Source organism: Ceratotherium simum, chromosome X, assembly GCF_057802395.1.
Source record: "Ceratotherium simum simum isolate JZ-2026a chromosome X, ASM5780239v1, whole genome shotgun sequence".
Lineage (NCBI taxonomy): Eukaryota > Metazoa > Chordata > Mammalia > Perissodactyla > Rhinocerotidae > Ceratotherium > Ceratotherium simum.
In genome coordinates, this window is record NC_141940.1 from 113364229 (window position 1) to 113383056 (window position 18828).

Genomic DNA, 18828 nt, shown 5'->3' on the forward strand with positions numbered 1-18828 from the left:
AAGATAAATCTGCCTCCTTTCTTGTAGGGAGGACACAGACATGTCACCAAATGGAAAGGGTTTTACTCATGGTTGCTCCAGCTCCGTGGCAGCTTCTGAAGGGAGGATGATAACAAAAGCTGCAAGGGTAGCTGCCTCATTGATTAGAAGACATCAAACCCTCAGGGGGAAGATTGGGAGATTGGACAGGTCAGATGGAGGAAAGGTCCCCAGATGCAACATGGAACTTTATTGTGTTCCAGATAGTGGCGCTCCTCTCTCTTATCCTAAAGTCTGAGGAACTCAGACTGGTTTCCCTGGCTACAGGAGCCTTCCTCCTCAGTGGGAATGAAAGGCTCGATGTTGGCAATGCTGAGGTATTGGAGAAGGTAGTTACAGAAAGGATGTGCCGTCCCTGGAGAGTGTTATAGCTGCATTAAAGCACATATTCACCAAAGTTACAAGCTCTGTTTCAACAGTCTATCTTTCATTTTATATGTAGGGGAACAGGTCTGGGAAAGAAAAGCAACTTATCTATGTTAGTAGTATTTATGGAGGGACAAAGCATGAGATTCAAGTCTTAAGACCCTCTCCCCCCAACACACACCATTTAAGTATGTATTTTTTCCTCCTTGATATAGCCTTAGTAGAGACAATAGACAGTTAGTTGGAGAAACTGTGAGGTCAGTTTGGGATCTGAGTTTGGGTTTATTGTGGCATCATAAACTCTTAGAATCTAATTTCATTTCAGAAATTATGTTGAGTTTGCCAGAGACTCTCCTACACATTTGTTTGTGTGAATCCAGCCCTCCTGCTTGTTTCTTACCTGACCGTTGAACCTGATGTAAGCTTTTGCTGACTGGCCCTTTTGCCACAACTTTGCTGTCAGCAGCCTTCCAAAATGGATCCTGCTGTGTACCTAAGCCGGTCCTCCAACAGGACGGTGTATTCAGTCCATTTTGATATGCATGTGGGATACGTTAGTTCAGATGGAAAGAGTATGCTTATTGAATTGGGAAGAAGCATAATTAGACCCTCAAATGGACAATTTAGAATGCAGATAAAGCAAATTGTTGAATTTAATTTGATTGGAAGAAGCAGTGTAAAGCAAGTGTTTTATTTAGGTAAGTCATGTTAAGACAAACTTAGTTTATTGTCTAAATGGACTAAATTTTCTGTGTTTGTTTACGTAGGTCTTTATCACCATTACCTAGAAATTCTGAATATTACAAGCAAAGGCATTCTCCTGAGCGTTATGGCTGTGAATATAGGAAGGATCCAGAAAGACCCATGGCTTGGAGAATGGACAATGAGAAATATGGGCAGAGTAAACCAAGGATTCCTTCTCGTGGAAATATACATTACCGATCTTATGAACAAAGATCACCTTCCCCAAATACAAGAAGAGACTCTTTAGAAAACTTTTATGCTTATAAGCCTCACCGAGTATATTTACCAGAAAGAGAGGATGGTAACAGAAGATCTCAGTATATGCCCAGCTACTCAGAAGGTGTACCCTACAAAGAGCACCAGAGGAATTGTTATCCCCAGAAAGTGCAAGGAAGGTATACTCCTGATGACCACAGAGTGAGAGGAAGTGGAAAAGGAGGGAAACCACCTCAGAGGTCAATAGCAGATTCTTTTAGATTCGAAGGAAAGTGGCATGAAGATGAGTTGAGGCACCAGAGGATACAAGATGAAAACTATTCTCCATCATTTAGAAGAGGTTCTGAAGATTTTGAGAAAAGGAGCTCTTTTCCCAAGAGGTATAGGAAAACATTAACCCTGGGTAATTTGGTATAAAGCCTCAAGTGAAAGTCTGTTTACTTTATGGTTGAAGATAACCAACTTGAAAAGCTTTTGTCTAAAAAGATAAAAAGCTTTATGATGTAGTTATGGTCTACTGGTAGTAGTGAAGTGTTTATTTTTAGAGTAAATCATGTTGATAGCTAGAATATTTTTAAACAGATGGTATTTTCCTCTTTAACTACCTTGTGCCTCTATGAGTTGGCTTGAGGGATTATAGGTTAACTTGCCACTGTGTTCTGCATTTAAAGCCATGCTGCCCAACATTCCACACATATAAATTCTCCCTTTCCTCTCTCTAGTGCGAGTGTAAACTGCTTTATGTCAACACAGGTATCCTGAGGATCGTGATTTCAGAACATATGGACACACATCAACAAGACCTCAAGACGTGGAGAGGTATGAAAGCAGAGAGCCTGCCAGGAACCCACAGTGGAAGTTTGAGCATTCTTTTTCACCTTACCAAGAGAAGAAAGATCACCGGAACCTTGGGCCCCAAACTCATCGACATGCTCAGAGGGAACCCCCAGAGACCAGTTCAGCAACCAGGCTATCCTGTGACTATCGCCACAAACGTCATAAGACCTCAGATAGGGACCAGGACTTTTCCGATGGAAGAACTCAGAGGTACTCTAAGGAGGAAGATAGAAAATACACTTCTCAAAAAGGCCCTGTAAACAGAGAGTCCAATTATTTTAATGCTGGAAGAGAGAGAGAGACTGAAGGTGGGCAAGTCAAAGAACCTTTTAAACCATCTAAGAAAGACTGTACTGCCTGTACTCATTCAAGTAAATGTGATGTTGGTTTGAGATCCTGTAATGACAAATGGAAGGACAAAACAAAGAAAGAGGGGGATGGCAGAAAAGAGAGCAACTCTTCCAGTAACCAACTTGATAAAAGTAAGAAACTTTCTGATGTGAAACCTTCATCTGCCACTCTTAGGAAGAAATTGATTACAGTTAAAGTAGATGTGAAGAAAACAGTAAATGCACCCAGGTATTATCTTTGTTTTTTCTTAATGATAATTTATAACTGTTTCTGTCACCTTTATTTGAACCTTTGAAAATGGAATTAATAGTGTGTTTAGAGTCCATCTAGTGGGGAGGGATTGGATTTTTGAAAAAAGCCCTATAATGAGGATGAATCTCACGCTTAGTAATATGGGGTGATCTCATGTCTGCTTGTTTCCACATTGGATCTCAAGATGTTTTTTGGGTGCAGGGCATTCTATGGAGTTGTTCCTCTTCATGAGTCGCCGTATTTTTATGCTACCAGATTTTCTGTATCCACGGATAGGCTGGGTGGAGTTAAAGGGGACCTATTCCTTGCTCAGTTTCTCAGGGCCTGTTTTCCTGTTCCCTAAAATTCAGAGAGTTTTTGACCTGGAAGGAACGTTAGCAGGCCCTGATTTTATAGAGGAGGAGAGTGAGGCCTTGAGGGATGAAGTGACTTGTCTAAGTCAGAGTGCCTGGGGCTCAAATCCGCGTGACCCCTGGTGACTCAAGGAGGCAAGTGACTTAATGTGGTTCTTGCTGCTTTCTCAAAATGATTGGCACTCAACTGACTAGATTCTCCTAGGTAGAGGAAATTAGGCTAGAGTCTAGAAAGAGGCCTATTGATAGACGTTTGGTTTCATTCTTAATGATTCTTTAAAAAAATAGACTACTGTTGTAATAGGTTATATTCTCCTAAAACGGTTTGCATGCTTTGTTCCATTATGAATATTCTCTCTATGGATTCTGAGACTAATAAGGCACTGCAGTTGGCTATGTCATCTAAGTCTGTTTGTTACCTTAATACACTACCAATATGTGGATAAAGAAGTGACGGACATGTTGAGTTGACGTTCACAGTTGACTCACATCTGTATTTGAATCAAAAACAAGAGAAAACAAAATCCAAGATTAGGATGTGACAGGGAGAGAGGTAAACATGCAGTCCTTGTTTTGTTCTAAACAAAACATATTTTGTTTCTTAAAGTTAGATATGGCAGTCCCCCTCCCTCATATTTTCCTTACACTCATTGTACTTGCAAAAAATATTTTTAAATATACGTATGTATATTTGTATGTGCACAGAAAGCATTTATAAATATGATTACATTACAGAAAGTTGTACAAATAGAGGGGGGAAAATCACCCATAATCCTACTACCCAGGACAATTTTATTAATATTTTAGTACAGCTCCTTTTGTTATTCTTCTATGTATATTTATACATGGTTGTCATAATACCGTATTAATAATTTTGTATCCTATTTCATATAATATGTCTTAAATCATTTTGCGCTATTTCCTACTAGTTCTTAATCTTAAGAGCACAAAGGCTGCTGTAAGCATCAAGTTTAAGGATATTACCTTAAGCTTTTAGTCTTTCCAACATTATGTTATGAAAATGTTCAAACGTACAGAAAAATAGAACTGTATAGTAAACTCCTATATACCCACCACCCAGAGTGTACAATTAACATTTTACTTTACTTTCTTTTTTTTTTTTATTTTAAGATTTTATTTATTCATTTTTTCCCCCCAAAGCCCCAGCAGATAGTTGTATGTCATAGGTTCACATCCTTCTAGTTGCTGTACGTGGGACTCGGCCTCGCGCTGGACGAAGTGGTGCCTTGGGGCGCGCCCGGGATCCGAACCCGGGCCGCCAGCATCAGAGCGTGCGCACTTAACCGCTAAGCCACGGAGCCGGCCCTTACTTTACTTTCATAATCACCTATCTGTCCATCTGTTCATCTATCGTTCCATCCTATTTTTTGGTGCATTTCAAAGTGAATTGCAGATATCAGTACACTCCCCTTTAAATACTTCAGTATTTAATTTTTGTTTACAGTTTTTTTCTTTTGAGGTAAAATTGCATACAATCAAATCACAAAAACTTCAATTTTTTAATAAAAGCAATGATACCCCATATTTAATAATGAAGTGTTTTATACTTAAAAGAGAATTAATAAATTGGCTATAGCACTTTTAAAGAATACTAGAAATACCAATTCTGCAGGATTTTATTTTAATAGACCTCATTAGAGATACTGAACACAGTTTATCTTTTGATTTGATATTGAGAAATGGAAGCTTGATCTTCATCATGTGTCACAAAAATGAGCTTCCTAAAATTAAGACTGCTGTTTCTTTTGTTTTGAATTTATAAACTATAATTTTGTGAAACTTCATGACCTGTTGGTGGGGCCTGTAAGTGCATGTTTGAATTACCTGACAGGGACCTTTAGGACGGCTTGTGTAATAAAGAGCTTCCACCGCAAAGCCTTTCTATTCAAAGACCTAAAGAATAAATAACTTAATAAATACATGTATCTTTTCGGGATGATAAAGCATCATAGTCAACAAAATCTTTCTCTCTGATCATAATTATTTATTGATGCGTGAGTTTTGGAAGAGTTTTGTGGAGTTGGATTTAATTATGTGTGGACCGCCCAAGTATCCATAAAACAAAGGTAGTTAATGCCCTCAATAGAGTCATGTTCTCAACTATTAACATAAATTAGATTTTCCTCTGCTTGAAAAGATTAGTGGAGAGAGGTTTATTTGTTGGTTAAAATCTAGAAAGTTCATCCACTTTTTTGGAAAGACTAAGATGGTTCATTTTATGCATTTGTTTACTTTCTTAGCTTTGGTCAAGTATTGATATATGTTCTTCCAGTTATCAGTGTAGTTGAAAACATATGGTTATCACTTAGTGATTTTTCTAGACTCCAGTTTGTATCTAGAACAGCAGTAGGTAGACACTTGCTTGAGTGTTCACCACATAGTTAATACTTCTGTTAACACAGACTCTGTTCTAGTGACCCACTTTGTCAGAAACTGCATTATCAGAGGTGGGAGTTACATATGAGTCATAATTATATGTTTCAGAATGTAAGTTAGGGAGTCACAATATGAAAATTTGTACTAAGGTTGTTATGAACCCCAAACACTAACTGTTGTATACATCTGGAAGTCTTGGGGCCCGTGAAGGGAGTTTTGGTTTAATGTTGGGCTGAATAGGTGAGTGACTGAACCTTGGTCAGGCTAGGAAGGGAATGAGAGGGAAGAGGAGGGGGTGCCAGTCTCTGGAGAAGAATAAGCTGGTGCAGATGGAGCTGGGGCTCCTTTGACCTCCCCGGTGCTGGTACTAGGCATCTAGGATGGGAGGGTTGGCTAGCAAAGTTGACATTGGACTGAGTACCTCAGCTACATTTGCATTTAATCCTTTTATTTCCTACTGAAGAGATACAGAGAGCGCCTCCATACCCCCATCAGGTCTTTTCCCATTCTGAAAGGGGATGAGGTGGGTAATGGAGCCCTGATGCTCTGAGGAAAGGCGTGCCGCGTAGGCAGGGAAACAGTGTAAGAAACCACAGCAAGGCTTGAAGGAAGGTAACCTAATCACACGCGTTTACCTCTGATGGGTACTGTTCAGTTGGAAGCACAATAACCTGTGGGTGCAGATATTTTTGTGCTACACAGACCTGCTACCTTGCTGTTATGTATCACAAAAAACTAAGGTTTTTTCCCCCTAATATTTCTCATATACATTTTTATTGATGTTTTAATAATTTATAATATACATTTTTTAAATAAAAAATTAATTGAGAGAATATTCCCCTTCATTCCCATTTTTCACCCGAGTTTCTCTTAGTGTCTCTTAGGAATCTGAGTATAGGGAGGTGAACTTTCTGTTTGGGGTCCAGGTACATAGGTTTTTGTCTTCCTCTGGGTCACTGAGCAGCTCTGTGACATTGGGCAGGTCACCTGGCCACACCTTTTTGGGCCCAAATTAACCTGCAGTTCCTCCTGGCTCTACAAGTTTGCTTCGATTGGCCATGTGTTGATAACAATTGAAGCTGGGTTGATGGGCTTCTCATAGGATTCTCTGAACATTTGTATATATTTTATATTCTAAAAAATGAAACATTTAAAATTTAAATTGGTCTAAATTTTAAAATAAAAAGTAAGCCAAGAAAGTTAAAAAACAAAATTAAATTGGCCTCAATTATAATTCTGAAGTCTGTCGTCTTTAGCTAAAACTCTTATTTCAAATTGTCCAAGTCATTTTCCATTTATCATTTGTTCATTCAGCAGGTATTTTTTGAGGACTTACCCTGTGTGAGACAGCCTGTTAGGGTACCCTGGGACTATAAATCAGCATAGGATTAGGTTTCTTCTCCTCTGGTCTTCTAGACAATAGGGCGACATGGGTAATATTGTGGCACAGTTGGTGATACATGAGGTGGTGTGCAGCTCAGATGATCCTAAGCTGGGGCATTCAGGGAAGGTTTCTTTCAGGAGTTGGCATGTGAGCTAGGCTTCGAAGGTTGGTATGTTTTAGACACATGGAGATGGAAAGACATTTTATGTTTGTAGGTTAACAAGGGCAGAAAACACACACAGGGACTTTGAGCTGTGTGGTTCCAAGCAGTCAGTGAAAGGCAATAGAGGGACAGAAGGCTGCGAAGGTAAGAATGCTACTCTGCCAGTCTGATTTGACAGGATTAGCTGATAGGAGATGGCAGGTGGCTCAGTTCTGGCTGCTGGAGGACTGCTTTCTGTGAGGTGGCTCGGAAAAGTGTTGGGGTTGGTGAGGTCAGTTAGGGGACTTTTGTGAAAAAAGTAATGAGATGCTTGGGCTGGCCCCATGGCCTAGTGGTTAAGTTCAGCACGCTCCACTTCAGCGACCTGGGGTTCATTTCTTGGGTGCAGACCTACACCACTTGTTGGCGGCCATGCTATGGCGGTGACCCACATACAAAATAGAGGAAGATTGGCACAGATGTTAGCTCAGGGCGAATCTTCCTCAGAAAAAAAAAATGAGATGCTGAATTAAGGGAGTAGAAGTTTCCCTCAATTCCAAAAATTCTAAATGTGTTCTTAGGAAGACAGGAGCAAATTCATAAGTAGGAAAGTGCTTTATGAACAGTAGATGCTGTACAAAATGTTAGTTATTAGTTGGAAGAAAACTGAGAAAGGAAAACTTTATGTGTGTCATGTGGATTTTGTGATCTATTGTAAGCTTCCAGAGGGCAGGGGATTATCCTTTGGTTTTGTTGTTGTTTGGTTTTTTGTTACTGTAGTTTTGCCATGCAGTTGATTTTTGATGGCTCTTAACTGTGTGTAAGAGGAAATTAAGATTTGATGTAGCTTTTTATGTTTTTTTAGTTAGTATGCACAACACTCAGGCAGAATGTCAGGGGAAATATCCTTAAACCAAGAAAAAAGCGAGGGGGAGTGGGGAGAGGAAAGAGAGGAACCTGGAAGATTTAATCAGACGAGTATTAGAAGTAGTATTAGAATACAGATGTGTGGCTATATTTTAATTTTTAAAACTGTCTAAAATGCATCTCAAATGAGAACATTTGGTCTTTTCAGCTTAACTACTTGTGTTGGGCGTATTTCCTGAAATTGTTAATTTATTGATCAATAATATCGTAGGAAATAGTAAAAAGGAAATTGAACCAAGAAGTGATTAAATTTACAAATGTAAATACTTTGAACATTTTGCATTCTCAAGTCCCAATGATTTTCTTATGGCAAAAGTACAATTGTTTTTAAAAGACTAAAATTGTAGGTTATACTATTTTCATGTAGGTTTTCTAGAAAATAATAATTTTAATATTTTTAATTAAAAATCTTGCAGTGGGGTAACTCTAAGATAAATTTTTTAACTGATAGCAAGTTTAAACACTAAAATTTCGGGAATTAAGTATAGCTTCAAAGTATACCACAGCACTTCTATGGATTAAAGGTTGGGCATGGAGTGGGGATAAGAGTTATGCCAGTAATAATAAATTGCAAGTGGTTTTAATAACTACCTACTAAAAAACTGGTAGCCTTTATCAGCTAGTTTCCTCTTGGGAGAAACTGAGGCTGCAATAAAAAACGTTATCAACTGATTTCCCCTTATGGATGGACCATTTTTATAGTTCTATTTAAATATCTTATTTTTCTCTTTTAAAGTGCTTTTAAAAGCTATTTTTTGGTATGGAACAGGCTTTTTGTACCCTTAGACCCCTTTAAACAGAGAGCATTTGTGATTCTTTGTTAGTGGAGGTTGTTACAGGGCAACTCTAGTTTCTAGCCTTTATCACTAAATGCCTCTTAGTTATCTGATACACAGTGGGAAGCTTGGAGCAAATTAGGAGGAAAGAAGGGAAATGGGCCTTCTAATGAAAGTTCTTCTAATGAATCAAGAAAACCACAGCAGTGGCATCAACCTGCTGCATAATCACTTTTCCGTGTTTCTGCCTTGGCAGGGAGTTGTCTCAACAGTGCTGGTTTAAGAGCAGTCAGATGGAAGCCTTTCCTCTGATAAGTTAAAAATAGGCACTTACAACCATCTTGTTAGAGGAGTTAAAATTTTTAGTTAAGGAACATCTGTAAGCCTTTCATAACCCTGGAGCAGTTTTGGATGTACGGCTAAGTGACTTAAATAAATAAGTAAATATGTGTTTGCGTACACCCACAAATGTATCCATCTGATTGATTTTTGTTATATGAAGAGGTGTCTTTTTCCCAGTGGTGCTGCTATTATTTAAAACATATTTCAGGTCTCTCTTTTGGATTTATCTTCAGAGCCTGTAACATATTCATAAAGACCCTAGCAGTTGTAAATCTCAATTCTTTGGATGGTGAACTTGATATTTGGGAAGAACCAAAAGCTATTTAGAGTTAAGTGCAGAGGAGTAAGATGGGTGTGAGCTGACTAGCGCATAAACTGCCTCCAGACAAAGAATTTAAGAGTAGTTTAAGCAAGAGCAGCATTCTTGGAATAAGGTATAGTTTCCCATTATGACACTTGGAAGCCAAACAACCATTGTCTCAGTGTCATATTACCTTCCCCATAGGGCTGTTGTAAAGATTAAATGAGATAATTTTTGTAAGCTCTAAGCCCCTGTGTTTGGCATGTGGTAAGCCCCCAATAAATTGTTAGGTATATGTCATGGCTTTATAATGGTACCTATAGGTCAAGAGAGCTCTTAACGAAAGTTGTCAAGATTCAGAAAGCATTAAAGTGGTGAGATAGTTGGGGTTATATCATAAATTGTACCATTTCTTTAAGGATATATTTAGGGTAAACACTGTAATTGGTTCTAATGATCATAACTTTGCTAACAACTAAGACTGAGAGTTGAGTGAAACTTTACAGGTGATTAAATTAGTCTCAACAGAATTTGATTTCAAAATACTATCCTAAGTTTCTTATTACTGATACAGAGGTATAAGGATTTGTATGAAGTCAGAGAAGTTATTATGTTTGATATCAGCTCTTAAAGTGCAGTAGTATTTCAAGATAGTGTAAGCTTGCTAGATTTACAATTTTATGGATGTTTGGGAGTAGAAAATAATCTAATTGATTATGTTTTACATATCGAGTGTCTTTAATGCCTTGCTGTATTTTTTGAAGTAAAAATTAAGAATTTTGAGGATTTTATTATTAAAGTGGCAAATATTTAATGATCGCTGATTTGAAAAGGAGAACTCAAAACCGTGCATCTATAGCTATTTTCTCCTACTCATTATTGTACATGTTTTATGGCATACAATTTAGTGCCTTAATTATAAGAAAAGATAAGCAGCTTTTTAGTTTTATAGCTGTCTTGATTAATTTGTAATAAGTTCTTTTCTCAGTAAAATAGTTTCAAATTTAGTTAAACATTTACAAATTATTCTAGGGTTGCTTCTAGCTATTCCACAGAGAGACAGATGTCACATGATTTGGTTGCTGTTGGCAGGAAAAGTGAAAACTTTCATCCAGTGTTTGAACATCTTGACTCAACTCAGAATACTGAAAACAAACCTACAGGAGAATTTGCTCAGGAAATCATAACTATAATCCATCAAGTTAAAGGTTGGTATATTTTGCACATACATTAGGGATAACACAAAAATAGTGTACTGACTTTTCATGAGATATAGGTAAATATCTGTGATATTGTAATACTAATTAATATTGCATTATAAATTAGATCATTAATTAGGAAATCTGTTGGAGAAAGTAGAAGGTATTAATTCAAGCCTAGTTGTTCTTGATATGTAGTTCCAGTAACCTGGTACTTCAACTCACGGTAGATTAGATATTGAAAGTTACAAAGGGAGAAGCTGGCTATTGCAAAAGACAGGCGTACTGAGAGCAGCAAGAAACCGTGATAACCAAACAAGAAGGAGGAAGCAACAAGAACCAGATATGAAACTCAAGAAACTCAAGAAATCTGGAAGTCTAGGTCATTTGGTGATATTCTTAAAGCCCCGAGGGCATTACTGGAACTTTATGCCATAAGGGTGATGCTAGTGATCAATAAAAGATTCCAGTTTCATTTGCCATACTTTATAACATCAGGGAGTTGCATAATAAATACTTTAAAGATTTGTATTGAGTTGTTTTGTTGGTTTTTTTTTGCTTCTGGCCAATTTCCATTAATTGGAAAATTCAGTCCTGTAGAACAACTTTCCTCATTGATGCTGCATGAATAAGGCAATTGTGGATATTATAAACTAGAGATCTTCAAGAATTTCAAAATTTTTATTTTACATTTCTTACTGGGTAATTGCGTTAATCTTTTTTACCTTTGTGAAACATATTTCGAAAATGAATTTTCTCTGCATCCCTCAAACTAAGGCATATATTTACTTTAAAGCAGGCAGTTTGTCTGAAATAGTTCACCTTCTCAGTTCCAGCCCCTCTCACCCAAAGGAAGTGTGACTCTTGGCAGAAAGGGAGCTGGTATTGCAGAAAAATCCAGGAGATTGTCCTAGAACAGGAACAGTAAGTTAGGGAAAAGGATTGCTTAAGTAGCTTTCTGATGGGTCAATTGTATTATCTTTCTCTCTATCCTATTAAAAGCCTGTAGCATAGCTCCTTTCAGAGTGTCTTCATGAGCTTCACTGTTAATTAAAGTAAAATGGCATTGAGAGGCCTTCTGTGATGTGTAAACAACGTTTAGCATTTGTTCAGAATCGTTTTGATGTTTCAGGGTTGTTTTTGGAGTTATTTTTTTACTCTAGGCGAACTGTAGAGCTCATACCATCTTTACTTCCCAGATATAGTAAGGTCTTACCTTGGTGAAGAAAGGTGCTCACTTTCAGAGAGCTGCTATCTTTCCCCCCGACAAGTAAGCAGGCATGCCAAATAGGAATAGAATCCTTGGGTTCATTAAGTCAGGTGTTTTTTACTTTTGCTTGGGCTTGGAAAAGCTTGTGAGCGCTACAAATTAGTCTGTGGAATAAGTTTAGGTCCCACATATTTTCAAGAGAAAACTGGTTGAATGTTTTTTAATAGTCCCTTCTTCCTGTACTTATATTTAATCTTTTAAGTGGAATCAGTTTTACACTGAAATAAAACTATTTGTTTCCTTTTTCAGCAAATTATTTTCCATCACCTGACATTACTCTACATGAGCGTTTCTCAAAAATGCAAGATACACAAGCTGCAGACGTAAATGAAATTAAATTGAATTCAGATCCAGAAATTCACAGGTAATGATTGATTATTTTATGCCCGTTTAACTCATGGGAATAAGCCTCAGAACAGATGTAGGAGGGTGCTGTCTCCTGGGATTGCTGTAGACTCTCAGACTGCATTTCCTCCGTAAAAACAGGACTAACTCAAGTAGGTACGAGCCAGTGCACTTTGATGGAATAGGTTGTATTGAAGCCATTGACTAGCATTGTTTAAATGTGTAGGACTTTGAAAATATTTACTTACCTAACTTTGATTCTGCTGTGTCTATAGTAATTGCCTACTGAAGTTATCACTGGAAGAATGAAAGACAGTTGTCGAGCCATTGAAATCATGGGTTGCTTCATGTGGTCAGAAATGGCTGTTCTGAGGGCAGTCGGATGACAACATATGTCTTCTTCTCCTGGCACCTGTCTGAGCACGTGGTGCACCCTGTCTTGTGAGCTGAATTGAATCAATGTTAGAATGCAGGAGATCACCGGAGCAAAGTTTAAAGTTACACAGACTAGTGATTTGAGAACCACTAAGGCGCCACTGTGATGTTGTTGACAGGATATGTGTGTCCTGGGAGACTGCCACATAGGTGAAAAACCACCTAGTAGCAAGTTTCTTTTGCTTCCTCCAAGACTCACCAGCTTTATTTCAAATTCCATTCTGTAGTAATGGCATCAAGGTATCAGTGTATAACATAATTATTTAATTGTAATATGCCTTTATTATTTTAGGAGAATAGATATGTCTTTGGCCGAGCTTCAGAGTAAACAAACTATGGTATATGAATCAGGACAGGTAAGTGAATACAATTTTTGATGAGAGATTATCTTATTGTTGGTATACTAATGGGAAAGGGATCTGGTGACTGGGAGTAAAAAAGGGAGTTAAAAGTAGATGAGGAAGAAGGATTGAGACCCAGGAATCTAAAATTTACAAAGCTCTCCAAGTGATTCTAGTTATTGGCCCGGTTGCAGAGAGAACACTAACAAAAGACAAAAATATTCCCTAAGAGAGACAATCCCTAAGGATAACAGCTTTGTAAAACTGACACAAAATTATAGCGTTTAATATTCATTCCAAAACTTCACGCTGTAAAGCTTGTGGAAAGTATGTTTGATACCTATTTTTTTCCAAAGCGGTCATGTGGAATATATTTTTAAATTGTATGTGGAATGAATGCAAAGGAACTTTATTTCATTTGATATCGCCCTTCTGTTTACGGTAGAATGTATGAAAGATTCTATGGAATATGAACTAGCAAAATAATGGAAATAATACTGAATTTTCTTATTGTCATGTGTTGTGTGTGGTGGTTCCCACCCAGCACCTCCCCAGCCTGCTCCCTCAATTCTTTGCTAATTAGAAAAATTATCTTCACTAGCCAGGGGTGAGAAAACTGGCTGTAGTTTTAGAAGAAATATATCAAGTTCTAAAGAAACTGCTAATTTATTCATCGAGAAGCGAGATTTTAATACATTTCTGATAGACCATATATATATTTTTTACCTTGGATGGTTACAATTTTTATTGAACTTATGGAAATAGGTTAGTTTATTGAATAAATGATATTTTCAGAAAATTTCTACTCATCAAAGTTCTGTGATCAACATATAGGAAATTTGAGGATTTAGAAAAATCACCTCTAATGTAACCACTTAACACAAATATTATTTGATCATCTTTCCTTGCAGTCTTAGATCTGGCATTTTAACATAGTCATTATCATAGTATATGCAGTTTTGGATGCTTTTTTCTTTTTACAGTCATGCACCGCATAACGACATTTGGGTCAACGACGGACCGCATATACGACGGTGGTCCCATAAGATTAGTACCATATAGCCTAGGTGTGTAGTAGGCTATACCATCTAGTTTTGTGTAAGTACACTCTATGATGTTCGCACAACGACGAGATCGCCTAACAACACATTTCTCAGAAGGTATCCCCGTCGTTAAGCAACACATGACTGTACTTAAACAATAATAGCATTCCTTTTATGTAAAATCTCTGAACTACCTATGACCTTTTATGATTGAGGCTTTTTAGGTTTTAATTCACTTTTTTAAATATGTATTTTTCCATGTTTGCTTCCACATAGTCTATATTACCATAATTTAAATACTTGTACATCATTCCTTTGACTGAAATTTACCATAAAATCATTCTTCCCTTCCCCTTTAAATTTTTTTACATTTAAGTTGCTTCCATTTTTTTTGTTATTTTAAATATAACACTTTGAATATATTTGGGTAGGTAGCCTCTTCCTTGGGATAGAGTCCCAGAAGTGGGATTTCTGGTTCAATGTTATGCACTTTTCTGACTGTGTATTGTCAATTTTGCCTCAAAATATTTTTATCAGTTTACAGTACCATTAGTAGAATGAGTACAAGATAACTTATTTAGGACTTTTACTTAAGGTTCTTGTTAGATATGGTCTTTGTACAACTAACAGTAATGTGAATGGTTTGTCTTCTGTCAAAATTCCTCAGACTCTGGTCAAAATAATAGATCCAAATGACCTACGACATGACATTGAAAGAAGGAGAAAAGAACGGTTACAGAATGAAGATGAGCACATTTTTCACATAGCTAGTGCTGCAGAGAGGTAATCAGTAGATGAAAAACATCCTGTTATCAGGGAGCTTTTGGTTTGAGCATATTTTTCCATTTTTTTGTGTGATGATAATTTTCATTTTAGTGTAGGGATTTAATCCTTCAAATCCATTTTATATGTTTAAGTGAAATCTATTAAAATATTTCAAAGTTATTCAGTGATCATCATATGCTGTTTGATTTAAATGACAAAAATTATGGGGTAGGTGAGTATTTGAGGTCTTTGTAATTCTAGAGAGGAGTGTAACAGCTTTTTAAATATTAGCAGGAGCCAGGACCAGCAAGTTTATGGGCTATTTGGCTCCAGCTGATTGAAATTCTGACACATTCTGCCCTTTAGATTCTGATATTCTTTGAACATTACAAAATTTCCTGAGGTCAGTACAATTCTCTTTCAGAACTCTTCATGGATGTCTGTCCATGATATGGAGGCAGATGTAGTAGAAAATGCAGAGGAGACACAAGTTTGAATCTCACCTCTGCCAGTTTTCAAGCTGTTTGCTCTTGGGCAAACTTGCTTAGTTTCTGGAGCCTTTTCCTCTTTAAAATGAGAATAACCAATTTATGATGGAGCGGTTAGAAATAACAAATGAGCTGGCACACGTGAAGTACTTATGCCCTGCATGGCAAATTGATTGTCAGTAGATCCTTATTTTTCTTTCCCAACCCTGTACCTCTTTTTAGGGGCTCTGAGTATTCTAGATTGGCCCCAGTTTATCTCTAGTTCTGAAAACCATGTGGAACTCATGGCAACTCCGGGACCCCGTATGATTGTGAGGTATAATTGAATGGGACAAAATTTCCAGTTCGCCCAAGGGTCCTCAAACTATTTGGATCTCTCAGAAAGTGAAAAATGGATGAATAGGAAGGGCCAGTGCTAATTCTCTTTCCGTATTCCTTAGTGTCAGAGTACTAAGATATTTGACTAGACTTTTAAGTGAAGTCTGGCTAACTAGGTCTTAGTCAAAATACATGGAGCTTGTTTAAAACTGGGCTTGATTCTGACGTAAGTATGAGACTAATTAAAAGATAGCAAAACTGTGTGTTGAGGTATATAAAACAACTGAAAATAAAATAGTTAAAATCTCGTCCCTGGCTGGGTGAAAGTCTCCAGTTTCCTAATATGAAATGGCATGACTGTGCTCTTTAGTGACACAAGCTCTCTCTCATGCTTTTCTTGACTCAGCAAGTGTAAGACATTTAGTGTACTAAGAAAGAATTTTTAAAACAGCTGTAAGATAATCAGCATATTGTAAAGACCATGTAACACTTCAGAATATTTCTTCCCCCTCTGAGGTGATTAAGAGCTTGGGCACTGGCGTTACCCATGAGTTCAACTGAGTTCAACGCCTGGCTCTGTAGACACCTGGCTGTGTGACTGACCTTGGGCAAGTTACTTCATCTCTGTTTTCTGAGCTGGAAAACAGAGAGATAAGAATTATACTTACTTCACAGTGGTGACTAAGATTAAGTGATACACGTAAGGTACAGAGTAGCTGGTCAGCATTAAGTATTATTAATGTTAGCTTTAAGGATGATGTTGCAGCATGCAAAAATGTCTTCCTGCAAGGTGTCTTTTGCTAGATCTGTTAGACTGTTTTATTTGTATTGGATAGCTGGTGTGACATAGTGGAGCCATGAGGATTTTTTTTAAATTGAGATATTACTTACCATAAAATTCATCATTTGAAAGTGACCAATTCAGTAGTTTTTAAATATAGTCACAAAGTTGTGCAGCTGTCTCCGCTATCTAATTCCAAAACATTTTCATCACCCCAAAAGGAAACCCTGTACCCAGTAGCTGTCACTCCCTATTTCTCCTCCCCCCCAGCCCCTGGCAACTGCTAATCTACTTTCTGTCTGTATGGATTTGCCTGTTCCTGACATTTCATATAATTGCAGTCATATAATATGTGGCCTTTTGTTACTGACTTCTTTCCTGTAACATAATGTCTTTAACGTTCCTCCATGTGGTAGCGTGAATATTCCTTTTATGGCTGAATAATATTCCACTGTGTGGATGTACCACACTTTGTTTATCCATTCACCAGTTGATGGATATTTGGGTTGTTTCCCCTTTTGGCTATTGTGAATAATGGTGCTCTGAACATTTGTGTGCAAGTTTTTTTGTTGACATATGTTTTCATTTCTCTTCTGTATATACATAGGATTGGAATTGCTGGGTCATGTGATAACTATGTTTAACTTTTTGATGAACTGCCGGGCTGTTTTCCACAGTGGCTGCACCATTCTACATATCCACCAGCAGTGTATGAGGGCTCCAGTTTCTCCACATCCTCACCAGCACTTGTTATTGTTCATCTTTTTAAAAAAGTGACATAGAACCTTTAATTTCTCACTTTATCCTAATTCATTTTCCTTGTTAAAATAAGAAAAACATTTTATTTTATCCTTTTATCTTAGAAACTCAGTTTATCAAAATTGATATTAATATTTGTGCATAAACCTTTTTAGTTAAGTCAGTGTATAGATTTCCATAGAAATTCAGAAGAAATAAAATATGATGAAATCATAAATCATAGGATGTAGCAATTTCCCCCCATGTGATTTTTTTTCCCTCAAAAGTTGTATGCAGGCTCTGTGTCTCTGTTTGCTCACCATTGTATCCCCACTGCCTCCAGCTCAGTCCATAGTTGTTGAAAGAATGCAGACTTTCCAGAGGAGTAGACAGACAGAGGATACTCAGATTGTCATGCATTTAGATCTGAATCACTCTGTGTTCCCTGATACCTTAGGATCCTTCCCAAGCAAGCCTACCACTGGGGCATTCTGTCTCGTCTCTAAGACCCTGTTGTTCTCTATTTTCTCCCACTTCTGACCAATCTCTCACCCTAATGTCTCCATGTCTCCTCCTGACACACTATTTCTCCCTCTTGTAACCAGCATTACTAGGTTCCCTGCAGTGTTATTGAGGTGTTGTGTTATATAGGCATGGTATGTGTGTGATAAAGCGGCTTCAAAATAGTATCAGTAGACTCGGAGAGGACATCAAACTGCTGAGACTTTCTTTGTAGTTAGGCAGGTTACAGAAAACATCAGTTTTTATTTTTGCTATTTTAACAATCTATAATTTCTACTGAACTAGAGTTAACTTTATAAAGATCTTTTGTTCATGTATTCAATAAATATTTATATATTAATTTCTATGTTCTAATCACTATTCTAAGCACTGGGGATACAGTGAGAAACTATACATAAAGCCCTTGACTTCATGGAGCTTACACTTTAATGGTAGGAGAAAGAAAAACCCAAATACATGTCGGTGAGTGACAGGTGAAAAGTAAGGCAGAAGAGGAAGTTTAATAGAGTGATATGTGTGGTGTGATTTTGTTTAGGATAGTCATGGAATGCACTTATGATTTTTTAAAAAATTGAGCAGGGATGTGAATTAAGTGAGAGAGTTAGCCATAAAGTTTTTTGAGGGGGATAGTATTTCAAGAGAGGGAACAGCAAATGCAAAGACCCTGCAGCAGGATCATGCTTGCTCTTATATAAGGAATAGAAAGGGGCCATTGAGGTGGTAATACAGTGAAAAAGGGAGAGAGTTAATAGATGAGGCCAAACCACAAGGTCCTTGAAGGATATGAAGATTTTGTAATTTACTCTGAGTGAGATTAGAAAACATTTTGGGTTCTAACCCAAGAAGAGACATCTCATTTAATTTAATTAATTAATTAATTTATTTTTCCCCCCAAAGCCCCAGTAGACAGTTGCATGTCATAGCTGCACATCCCTCCAGTTGCTGTATGTGGGACGCGGCCTCGGCATGGCCGGAGAAGCGGTGCGTCGGTGCACGCCCGGGATCCGAACCCGGGTCGCCAGCAGCGGAGCGCGCGCACTTAACCGCTAAGCCCCGGGGCTGGCCCTGAGACATCTCATTTAAACTTTAAAAGGATCACTCTGGTTTCTGTGTGGAGAATGGACTGTAAGAGCTAGAGAAAAAATTATTTCTTATA

At 37.6% G+C, this 18828-nt stretch overlaps 1 protein-coding gene across 7 annotated transcripts in view; it reads left to right on the plus strand.

Annotated features, from left to right (window-relative positions):
* Positions 1 to 18828, plus strand: part of BCLAF3 (BCLAF1 and THRAP3 family member 3) — a 62021-nt gene that overhangs the window by 23800 nt on the left and 19393 nt on the right. For 6 of the 7 annotated variants that reach the window (XM_014791145.2, XM_087427574.1, XM_087427575.1 and 3 more), the window contains 6 exons: positions 1173 to 1745; positions 2119 to 2781; positions 10460 to 10635; positions 12146 to 12260; positions 12969 to 13032; positions 14728 to 14843. In XM_014791145.2, coding sequence (XP_014646631.2) covers positions 1173 to 1745; positions 2119 to 2781; positions 10460 to 10635; positions 12146 to 12260; positions 12969 to 13032; positions 14728 to 14843 — 1707 coding nt within the window. The remainder of the gene's footprint in view (positions 1 to 1172; positions 1746 to 2118; positions 2782 to 10459; positions 10636 to 12145; positions 12261 to 12968; positions 13033 to 14727; positions 14844 to 18828) is intronic. The other variant, XM_087427573.1, reaches the window with a different exon arrangement.